At 37.7% G+C, this 12,838-nt stretch overlaps 1 protein-coding gene across 1 annotated transcript in view; it reads left to right on the forward strand.

The window, feature by feature from the left end:
* The window catches only part of iqsec3a (IQ motif and Sec7 domain ArfGEF 3a), a 240,154-nt gene that overhangs the window by 35,577 nt on the left and 191,739 nt on the right, over positions 1-12,838 (forward strand). Inside the window, exon 2 of the mRNA XM_073837815.1 lies at positions 8,829-8,906. Within this exon, the coding sequence (XP_073693916.1) occupies positions 8,829-8,906 (78 nt within the window). The remainder of the gene's footprint in view (positions 1-8,828; positions 8,907-12,838) is intronic.

The raw sequence follows: 12,838 nt of genomic DNA on the forward strand, positions 1-12,838 counted from the left end.
ACAAACCGCCTGGTCCTGCCTCCAGCCCGCAGGCCAGGAGGGGCGAGGCTCCCCCTGCGTTTGGGTGGGGATGAAGACCGGTGAGAAATAACAGACCCAAAAGATCCGAAAAGATCTAAGGGATCTATTAGCCGCTGAGCACACCTCCGCCTCCCTGAATTAGTCGATCATCGTCTCAACGGATGTACAGAATAATTCGGAAGGCGAGACTGGCGCGTCAAGGAGAAAGCACTCCTCTTTCTCCCCGATGTCTGCCAAATTCAGCCACAAATCTGTTGTGTGAAACAGCTCAGCCATCTCCACGGGTCTTTGTCCTCCAGCAGATCAGCCTGGTACGCCTGCAACACTGCCACTGTGTGCAGGCAGCACCAGCCTGACCCGCTGCCGCGTATGCCCTCAGCGTCGACGCCACCCCCGCAGAGAGACAGCAAGCGTATCCTCAGGCGATGGCATCGACGGCCTGCCATACTCACGCACTCACTCTGCATCAGCATAACATGCTGATATAGATGAGTGCGGGCTGAACATGGTTTATCCCATGCCCTCCCGATCCTATTATATAGATCAGGAAGGAATGGGATGCACATGGGGACTGGTCTGTTATGGCCAGGGAGAAATTGCTCATATAAACTGCTATGAGCAACCTCCCCCTGTACGTGCTTTCAATGCAGATCACAGCGCGGTTCATAACAGACAACAGCTCATCATACGCGGGGCAGGCAGGCTGTGAGAGCTCAGAAAATCACTTTTCGCCCTAAACAGCCACATCCTGCTCACCTGGCTTAAAACCAGTAGAGCACTTGCTGCTGTATCAAAGGATGTCAAAGAACAATACATCCTTCGCCCACAGCTCGCCCTCGTCAGCGGCTGACGAGCGTGAGAGATTACACATCTCTCAACTCGTGAACGCGATTCATCTGTAACCGCCGCGGGCTCGTTCTCCGTGCAGCCTCGGCTGCAACGGGACCCGAGCCGCGTAGGGCAGATAAATGTCCCAATTCCCTTGGGAAAGGGGACAAACGAGAGCGGAGTTTCCTTAGAGAGAAACTCTCACAATGAACGCGCTCTGCACTCTCAAGAACAGAGCGCGTGTGCTCTCACCCAAACACATAACAAACAGGCTGTGCACGTCATCTGGTGTCAGATTTCTCTGACACGGATCCGCACGCTTTCTGAACTGTTTACTCTAGGAATCATCATTCTACTCACGCTTACAACAAGGTCAGTCTGAAGGACAAAAAGATGGTTGATGTATTCACAAGCACCCCTTTTATACTGGTAGGCGCCTTGTGATGATGTCATAGGCTGGCGCCGGCCAATGTCAAAGTTCATTGTCGTTGTTCTATAAGAGCTTCAGAACCGGTCACGCTGAAGGCAGTTCCCATAGTGTCCACCAGGACGCAGCGTAGAGTTCCCTCCGGAAGGGAACCTATGTATTCGAGTGAGGTTGTATGAATTTGCACACATTAGCCACCTCGTACAAACCGCCATTAGATTGGGTTGATCTATTTTACTTTCCCAGATTTAAAATCAATGAATTACTTTGGATTAAATGGGAACATTTCCTCTATTTATTTAATGAACATTTCCACCTCTTATTTTGGTTTTGCAAACTATCTGCTAACTGCATATTGACCCAAGGGGTCTAGGTTCAAATGGTTAGCATGGTCCAGTTAACTATTAACTGCACCTTACTCTATCAATGGCCAATCCAAATTTTTTTTTTTTACGAACCACATAGGACATATTTAAATATAATGGTGTTTCATGATGTTTTACTAATTGACGCTTTTGTAGGTCTCCTCCAAAAGTGTGAAATGGACTTGTGGGAATGCTAATGCATAGGTTTAACTGGGTATTATGAACCTCTTTTTTTTTTTTTTTTTTTTTTGAATGGGCGTTCTTTGTAAGGAAATAACAACTGGCTGTTTTCTAGTGCTGTGAAGTCTGAATCATTTCTGCAAATAGTTTTTTTTTTTTAATTTATTTTGTTTCAGTCAACCTGACAAAACAAAATGTCATTATGCCATTAAGACATTCTGTGACATTTCAGATGTTATTAAGATGTTTCATACTTTTCTTTATCAACAAATAGCTGTCAATTTAACACTGGCCAATTCATCTTTATATGAGTCACTGGGTGTGGGATCATTTTGAACTGTAGATCTGCAAAAGACTCGCAAAAAAAAAAAAAAAAAAAACAATTCTCAAGTCCATTTTAAACTGTACACTAATTGTCCATAGAAAAGAACCAACTCAAAAGAGTCATTTTTCTGGAAAAAATGAATACAAGAAGACGTGGAGAGCCTGAACTTAACCAGCTGGAGCTTTATACATTTGTTCAGTGAGGAATTAGAGATTTAACCTTGGAAGGTGGGGCAAAACGTTTTTAAGATCATTGTTCTCTCAGTGTACTTTTGCTTTAACCTGAAATACTAATGCTTGGCTGCATAGTCATTAGGTCTGCTTTATTGTGATGAGCTCACAGAGCATGACCTCATTGTAGAGAAGGACAGAAATGATGTTTATGTCGAAAAGAAGCTTTTAGAGTGAAAACCTTTCTTGAAAGAAACTGAGAAATGTAAGTAATTTGGGTGCTTTTAGTGCAAGATATCACCAAGCAACTCAGATAATGCATTTTCTAAAGAAAATAAGTGGTTCTTGCCTGAAAAATATTTATTAATCATATATTTGATAATATTTAGGGATTATTGAAATGCATAAACCATGTTTGTTTGTTTTTTTCAAATTCCCAGCCGTTAGTATGGACAGTAGTTTTGATGTTTGTAGTTCATTTCATAACATTTGCATATTTGGCACCACATTTATTGTAAATTGATATTATGCTTAGTCACCTGCTCTTTGGCATCAGAAATAGCATTGACTACATATTCTTTTAAAATGTTACTAATTTTGAGTTATGTCATCTAGGGTGTCCGGAACAGTGCTGTATGCTTAAGCTTACTTAAAGGTGCCATAGAATGGAAAACTGTATTTACCTTGGCATAGTTGAATAATAACAGTTGAGTACATGGACATGACATACCATGAGTCTCAAACACCACCATTTCCTCCTTCTTATATAATTCTGGTGTTTGCAAAAGACCACTGAAAAATAGGTAAATTCCAACATAACACAGATTATTACGCAATAGTCGCATACACCCCCAACATTTGTATAGACCAATCATCAGTAACGTCAGTACATCAGTAAAATAAGGCGAGCCACTGAAGGGACATGGTTAGCTTAATGCTTGCGGTAGCATGTTACACAGCAGTATAAAAGATTTCACTTAACACATAAACGGAGAGATGATGGCAATGATGATCGATGATGATGGCGAATGATTTACAGATCCTAAGCATCACTAACAAGCATCTAAACTTGTGTGGTAAGTTCATTTTGGCTGTTCATTTACACCACAAAAGCACTTTGGCAGCCTGAAAATGCAATATTTTCTATAATTATTTGTTTTCTATGAATACAATAGTGGTGTTGCAGAAATGGCCAGGGGCACTTGAGGGGCAGTCAGTGTGTCTGAAATGTGGAAATGTGAAAACATATTGCATTTTACTCAAAAACACAATTTAAACTTTAAAGTGATGAAACCTCAACTGTACAAACTTAGATCTAATGTTGTGTTTATGCATTTTAAAATGATGAATTTCTTCCTGTGCTGTCAGAAACATGACTTTCATCTTTTCAAAAGCCCTTGGGCTGCCTATGAGTTCAGGGTCCTTTGAAATATATAATTTTAGTCTGAATCAGATTACAGCACTCTTGATCAATTCATGCATGTCTTGTCCTTTAAACAGAATCATCCTGTTGAAAGTTACTGTTTATTTTTTTTTAAGCCTACCTTGGCTATCCTTCTGAATTGTAACATTTGCTTTGGATTGTTAAATAATGACCAGGTGTGCTTTTCAAGGTCATTGATTTTAATACTTGCTTAAGTTTCATTTACACAGCTGTTAATTCACTGAGCCTACTGACCAAATCCACGTTTATGTCGCCTCTATTCAAAAAGTCATTATCCGTGTCAACAACAGTAAGTCTTGCTCTAGTAATCTGTTCCCATTTGAGCCCTAGTGTGTATATAACCTATTAACAATCCAGTGTCAAGTCACACCCGTTAACAAAAACACAATTAGGAGGACAATTAACAATACTAATTAATTAGACATCACACTTTCATCCCCACCTCCTCTTGGTAATCTTTTCATTCATTTTTTTTTTCAGTGTGGATTTATTATTCAGGAGAGAATGATAGGAGAGAAGAGAAATGCTTAAAACATAGTAAATTATTTGTTAAACAAATATTTTAATTTAGTTCATGTCACGGTTATGTTCAGTTTAATTCTGTTTGTGTCATGTTTGTTTGTTTCTATAGTAACTCATTAGTTCATTATTCTGTTCAGCTGTTTCCTAATTAGTTTCCTTTGTTTAGTTCATGCATTTGTACCCTGAATTCTTCTGTGTCCTCTGTCTGTTCTCGTTTTCACTTTAGTCGTTGTTTCCTCCTGAGTGACTTTGTCCATTGATATTCTTTTGTCTGTATGCTATTTGCGCAACTATATGTGTGACAGAAGAACAGAGCCTTAGATTGAGTATATTTAATTAGAATATGGACTCACCATTGTTGTGTCTCTTCCTACACCCCGAAAACTGAGTTTGCTGGGGTATTTGGCGTGGACGGTTCTGCATGGCAGCTTCTCCCTCACAGCCTTCGAGCCCAAGGCACCCACCAAGCTTGTCCAGGAACCAGAGCTGGATACCATCAAAGCCATCAAAAGAGTCTACGTTTGCTGATCAGTCCACTTCATAGCCAGGAGCAAACCTAGACCTGATATATCTGTGGTCCATGGATCCAGTTCCCACTCAAGTCCCCACCCTCAAATCCTTGTCTTCTTCACCGGTTCCATCCGGATATTTAGATGATCCTGTCCCATCTGAAGATCGTCTTCTGCCTTTGTTTCTCCCTGACTTCCTAGTCCCATCTCCTCCGTTGGTTACGGCCAGTCCTCTGTATCCATCGGAACCACTGATGTTGTCTAGCTCCTCAGCTCTGCCCCCACCACTAGCTCTCTGAAGTTCGTCAGCTTCGCCTTCCATCAGCTTGGTTAGAGACCGAGCCCTGTTGCTCTTTAGGCTACCAGGTCCATATCTCCACCTCGACCTGTCAGCCCTTCGGCTCTGCGTTCCTTCATCTCCACTGTGACCAATCTGTCCTAGGACTCCTTCCGGGCTCAGATGGTAGAAAAAAATTATATTAACTTGTTTGGGTCAGGAGACAAATGTTAATTTGGGATAAACTTAATTCAGGTGTAGCCAATCCTGCTTCTGTAGGGCTACAACGGCCTTGTACCAAATGGCAACCTAAACCCTTGTAATCTTCCACACTTTCATAACATAATGCCGCTTTGACTACTGGGCTCAGCAGAAGTGTGCATTGAGGGCACAAAAAGAGGGTGCATGTGACCATGCTTCTGAAAGCTAAAATGACAAATGGGACATTCTATGGTCTTGTGGACTTAACGGATATGTGCATGCTGCAACAAGACCACAAGTGCACATAAGGAATGCCATTTGGGACAATTCTGCAACTGAGTTCAGTTTCAGCTCTAATAAAACACCTGAACCAGCTAAGCATTCCATTAAAACAACCATTTCCATTAAAATCAATAGTGGCATAGTAAGTATGTAACCTTCATGCTGCAATTGTGCCACCAAATAAGATGATTCCTCATTTTGTAACACCAGCTGTCAAAAAAGTTGGATAAAGCGGGATGGTCTGTGGCTTTCTGTTGGATTTTGTTGAGTCAGCAACGAGCATAGAGTGAGTAGCACTGCGAACCCAAAAGACATGCACAGCATTTTGCAGTACCAATAAATACTTTCTGGCATAGTTAGTCCAGAATTCTTACTACAGCAAGATAATGACCCAAAACATACCTCTCAAAAGACTTGAAGACCTCAAATCATGGAATGGACAGTAGAGTCTTCAGAATTAAACCCCATGGAGTTGGATGAACTGGAGAGAAAGGTGAAAGCAAAGCAACCTAGAAATAAACTTCTGTGACAGTGTGAGACAGTTTGATCCAACCAAAAAATATGTATTAGATTTTGTTAAACAACGACTGCATGATTGCCAGTTGTTTATACCTAAATTATATGGTTTAATGATTGTGGTTATTTCATTCTGAAAGTGTTTATGTATCATGCATTTTTATAGAAACTATGTTTGCAAACCAATTTCCCATTTGGGATAATAAACCTGAAGCACTGAACTGAAGTAATAAACTTACGTATATGAACAAAAGAGATTAAAAATGACACTTTATGTCAATATGGTTTCTGGCCTCTTGCAGGTAGATAGCTCAATTCTCCAATAACCTCCTGCTGCTGTGTCCTTGAGTTGACACTAAATCCAGTAGTACTTCTCCAAGAAGGACCAGGATGAATCACTCTGAATTACTCTGCAAGTAATTGCAGAGAAGAGTTAAAGGGTTGAAATAGAGGTTGAAGTATAAAGAGAGATGATCTGTCTTAGCAAATGGGATTTCTGCCCCCTACATGTCCAAAGACTGTAGAGCTAAAATAACAGCATAACTTTTATTAACTCAGCCATATGACACCTTGAGTAATGCTACTTACCCTCTTTGTGCCAAATCCTCTTTTATTTGCCTTGACGGACTGGAGGACCAGTGGCATTGAGGGTGAAAAAAGGAAGCAGAGGCTTTGGTGTGGTGGAGGATGCGGCGATGTTTATGGACATGTCATTTATGATGGCACCCTCATATCTGGAGATTAAAGCAGTAAACTGAGTGGCAGACGCTTTGTATTTTGTATTAGGAAGAGGAAGGAGGAGAGTGAGGTGGCTTTTGAATTGACATGGCCAATTTTCCTTAGTGCGAGGGTTGTCTAGTCTGGTGTCTTTAAAGGAGTTTTGAGGTTAGGGTTGTACTGTGTATCTGTCATGATCTGGGCTGCAGCTTTTCCCTCAGCCACCTGAGGTCGCTGTTTCCCCTTCCCTTGCACTGCACTTCCCTGATTGTTCACTCCTGTCTTGTCATTAGCACTGATTACACTCACACCTGCTCACTATTATCTGGTCTATAAGAACTCTCATGTCTCACTGCTCATTCTGGCTGCATTGTCTTCGTATGTCTGTTTCTCACGCTCCTGATCTCTGTTTTCCTTGCTCATGTTTTAGTTCTGTTTACTTTGTATTTTCAAGTCGTGTTGTGCCGTGTTGGCCTTTTGTTTGTTTGTTTATTGTTTAATTAAAATTACCTTCCCTGCATTTTGGACCCTGACCTCATCTCTACGTGACGGAATCTCTCTATGTATCTCTATGTCTTCATGTACCATTTTGGGCTGTAGGGCCTACAGTTGCAGCTTTATGTCTGGAAAGCGAAAGGGTCGGCTATATCCATGTCACAAGTTGTAAGAATAAGTCGAACACGACTGCTATTTCGGCCAGAGCAACATAAATTCTGACTGCACTTCTACAGGTTAATTTGATAAAGCGCAATAAACCCTTACATCCTAATTTTTTATCTGCTTGGTTTATAATGTTGTCATTTATATGTATGAAGCCAGATATATGTGGCCTTACAGCGGGAGCTTTGCTATGCCGCTCTGTGATTTGCCACAAATAGATGACTTCATTTAACACTCCATTACCCAGTAAACAGGACAGTCAACTGTGACAGTGTAAAGACAGATGCACTGGCATCCTTCTGTGTAAAGCTGTTCTAGGTCAGCTTCTAGCCTATTTGTGTCATAGAAGCACACCACTAAGTATAATCTGCAACCAGATTATGTACATTGTATTCAATGTTCTAAGATTGAATATAATCATTTTGTATTTAGTTTTTGTGTCAGTACTTAAAATCATTTTTAAATAAACTAGAGCTTCAGATAATATGTGTCAATTATGTGCAATAGACAAAGTCACACAAACAGACATTCTGATTATTGCAAAGCCATTTAAATATTTGAAAATAGTTTTGATGAATAGCAGGCCTGTACAAAAAACATGTAACAGATGTGAATTTACAAAATAAACAGTAAGTTAAAACAAACCCAGGCTCATAGAAATAGAAAGAACTTTTTCAAAATGAAATGTCAAGTGAGTTTAAGAGATGCGAGTATCCGAAAGCAACAAACATGAATTTGCCAATATTTTAAGTTGGCTGCTGTACATATCGCTACAGCTCAGAAAGAAAATGTCCTGTGAAATGTGAAAATAATGGACCAATGACACTAATTGCTTCTCTAAACATAACCAATAGTGCTAACAAAAGTAAACCTGCGATTAAAACACATTTACTAAAGCAAACATGCCATTTTATCTTACTCTTTTACAGTGACTTATTTTTCACAAGACTCATACTCAAGCTGTTACTCAATGTGCCCATTGCAAGTGTAATTCTGTACCGGGTGGGCTACTGAGCACATTTACTTGACCAGAAACGCCCTTTAAAAGAAACTATATAAAATGATTGTTTATTAATAAATAATCTGCCCTGTAATCATAATTTGTGTGAAAAGGGATAGAAGTTCTTTTACTACTGTCCAATTACTTTGGTTTAAAATGTACTTTTGGCACCTTGACAAGAGATCACACATTTTCCTTGTTTGACAGTATTTTCACACAATTTTTTACTATTTTGGGGATTGAGGTATTGGCAAAAGGTCTGGTAGTCCCTCACTGCTTCTATAATGACCCACTTTCATTCTACTTAACAACGGGCAAGAGCTAGCTTGGGGAAAAAAGACTTTATTCTCTAGTGTGACCATTTCCATATCTCTTTTCTTACAGGAACCAGACGGTTCTACACCAGTTCTGCTGTCCTGCTCCAGACGCCCCTGAGTCTGACTCTCAGGCCTGTGTACCCAGGTAGGGGGGGTTGGTTGGTGCCTTCTGACCAAAAACTCTATTGCCACAGTAAAGACTGTGTTTCTGATGGTGCTAGGCAACACAGCTGTCCTAGTTATACCCGTCTTGAAGTGGTTGTGAGTCTTTTCATGCCTTGTCTCCCCACAGTAAATTCAGTTTACCATTATTACACTAAGCTGTGACCTTGACAGAGCAAAAACTGATATGATTTCCCTCTAAATCAGGTCAAAAACAAAAATGTGTATCCAATGTTTAACTGCCATGTTTGTCGGTAGGCATAAGTTCCGCTCAGCTGGCTTAGCCAGAGGCTAAAAAAAAATCCTTGGTTTGATTAATTCCCTATTCTTTTAGCATAACAATGTTTACACAAGTATCAAGACAAGTATCTTGCTTTGTGCTTAATGCTTAAATCAATCAACTGGAGATCCCCATCTTGGTCCTTTTTAGTCACTTGAAGTGTTTTTTTTTAAAAGCTATAAAGCCAAGAGCAACAGCAATAAAGAACTACAAGATAATTAAATATGATCTTCTAATCATGTCTGCATTAGAACTCATTATACAAATATATAAAAGTAAGTTGCTGTTGTTTCCAAAGACAAGAATGTCTTCACACATCAAACAATGCTATGTGAAGCAGCCAATAACAGCAGCTGTATGGATAATGGATAATGTAAATTGATATATAGTTATATGAGAAAAAACAATCAGATTTTACAGTGGAAAACATGGCAAACACTTAAAGTTTATGACTAACTGTCTTGCCACTCAAAGATATTTGCATATACTGTATTTAGAAAAAAACAAACAAAAAAAAAACAATTATAAATAATGGTGTGTAGTATGAACCATTATTATGTATTCAGCTTTGACAGATTAATTATTATTTGCCTATTTTCATATTAGGTGATTATATAGCTCATCAAGTTTATTATAAAACTTTATAACCCTTTAATTCTTGTTGTTGTGGAGCTTTGCAAACTGGCTTGAATTGGTGGGAGGGCATCAATAGTCATTAAGGAAAGCACTCCATATTCTGTGAATCTTGGGTGTTTGGAAAGGTTGTATTGAAAGAGAAGGATCAAAGAACAGATGAGCACAGCAACTAAAGCAAACCGGTATTGATGATGGCCTTTCTCTCCCATAGCACTGGCCATTGTAAGTTTGGTTGAAAAACTGCAGTCGCCCACTGAGACGCCTCTAAATCTCACTGTAAACGCCACAGAGGGCACAAGTTATTGAATTAGACCCGGAAAGATTGCCAGAGTGGAGGATAGAACAAAAATGCAATCGCACATCTCCCTTAGGTTTGTCTTGACAGAGTGTACTGCAGTGGAGGAAATAACATGGCATTTATCCATTGGTGTTAGCTGGGAAAGAAGATTCAATAACTCCAGCTGTGCAAATTATTAGCTTAAGGAGCCATTTCTACCTGATCTGATGCTTGGAAATTAATTTTGTTGGCGAAACTGAATGGTTGCTTCATATTCAGTTCAAAAATAAGCCACAGAAGACTATGCATTATACTTTTCCAAGACAAAAAGCAAAACAGATGCCAGTTTGTCAATCCCTCCTTAAAGACAGCAATGGTCAATTAATAGTTATATATAATAATTATAATAATGGTAATGAATTTAGCTGCCAAGTAATAAAGTTTATTAGCCTGTAGGCTGTTTGCAGATTCCAAGCAATATATCAGCATGGCAGATTAATAACAACTTGGCATTTAACAGCAAATATGGCTTATTCAATCAGAATTTGGAGTCAGAGCTATTTGTTTCAGCATATTTTGGATTTGATTAAAATCATTACATTCAAATGGGAAACATTAGCTTTATTGATTACAATAAGGTCCCATTAGTCGATGTTAGTTAATGCATTAAACTAACAGTTTGCAGTAAATTTATTACTGTATTTATTATTTTTGTTATTGTTTAATAAAATAAAGAATAAAAATTAAGGTGTTTGTTAACATTAATGTACTAACATGAACAAACAATGAACAATTATTACAATATTTATTAATCTTTATTAACATTAGTCAATAAAAATGGCGCTGTTCATTGTTAGTTCGTGTTATTTCTCAGTTAATTTTACCAAACACAACTTCTGATTTTAATAATGCATTAGTAAAGGTTAAAATTAATATTAACCAAGATCAATAAATTCTGTAGAAGTATTGTTCATGTTAACTAATGTTAACTAATTATCCTTATTTTTTAAAGTGTTACCAGTAAGACCATTAAGTTATGTTAGATTGTGTATGATACAAGTTTGATTTTAATTATGTATCAGTAAATGTTGAAATTATCAATAACTGAGATACTAACTGATCAATTTTATTAGTTCATGTTAATGGTAACACTTTACAATAAGTTTCATTAGTTAACATTAGTTAACTACATTAGTTAACGTGAACTAAGAATGAATAATGCTTCTACAGCATTTATTAATCTTAATATTAATCTCAGCATTTACTAATGCACTATTAAAATTGCAAGTTGTGTTTGTTAACATTAGTTAATGCACTGTGAACTAAGATGAACTACACTGTAAAAAGTTTTCACCAGTTTCAACTTAAAAACTTTTTTTTAATTTTAAGTTAAATTAACTTAACTTAAGTCATTTTAAGTCATTTTATTGTTGTGAGTTGAAATGACTTGTAGTTTTAAGTTGATTTAAATTTTAAATTTTAAATTTTTAAACTTTAAATTTTAAGGCAGTTGAAACTGGGGAAAACTTTTTACAGTGTAGCAACGAATGTCTTTTTTATTAGCTAACATTAACAAAGATCAGTAAATAGTGTAATAAATGTTTGTTAACTGTTCATTCATGTTCGTTAATACATTAACTAACTGTGTTCTGATAACACAGAAGTTAAAACCAGAAAATGCTGATGAAATGTGAGGTTGTGTCAGCCTATTAAAAAAAAAAAATATATATATATAATAACAATAATCACTTAAAATAAAAGGTAAACCATATTACTAAATGTTAATTTTGCAAAAATTAATTAAAAATAAAGAAACAGTTCCTGCAGAAGGAGTGCTGAATGTCCAATAAAACCTAATCCAAGGACCTCTTGGGTACAGAGAAGCAAACCACTTCAGACAGGGCAGTGACGGCAGTCCTTGGGTTGCTGGTTGTTTGCTTTGAGAGAAAATTAGTTCTCGTTTTCTGTTGTCTGTCACTTTTGACTGTTTGTCAATGAGTCAGTGTTCACGTTTTTCTCCTCATCACACTGCTGCACACAGAAGCAACAATTCATTCATGTCATCTTCTGCGCACTCATAGTTCACCCTTTCATCATATGTGTTATAATGTTATTATTACTATGTAATAGCAGCACTATTGTATGATATAAATGAGAAACTCAGAATAACTTCTAAAGGATTCCTTCACAAGACACAGTCTGATATAACTTAAAAACCTCAAGTGTGATTTTATAGATAGATAGACAGACAGACAGACAGACAGATAGATAGATAGATAGATAGATAGATAGATAGATAGATAGATGATAGATAGATAGATAGATAGATAGATAGATAGATAGATAGATAGATAGATAGATAGATAGATAGATAGATAGTTTGGAGTTGAAGCTACACTCTTAAAAATAAAGGTGCTTTAAAATGTTCTTCACAGTGATGCCATAGAAGAACCATTTTTGGTTCCACAAAGAACCATTCAGTCAAATGTTCTTTAAAGAACCATCTCTTTCTTACCTTTTTATAATCTGAAGAACCTTCCGTCACCACAAAGAACCTTTTGTTAAACAGAAAGGTTCTTCAGATTTTAAAGGTTCTTTATGGAACCATTTAGACAAAAAAGGTTCTTCTATGGCATCGTGAAGCACCTTTATTTTTAAGCGTGTACAGTTAGACATTTTTGTCTTGGGTAAGACATTTTGACAAAAAAAAAAAAAAAAAAAA

This window comes from Garra rufa, chromosome 4 (assembly GCF_049309525.1).
Source record: "Garra rufa chromosome 4, GarRuf1.0, whole genome shotgun sequence".
NCBI lineage: Eukaryota > Metazoa > Chordata > Actinopteri > Cypriniformes > Cyprinidae > Garra > Garra rufa.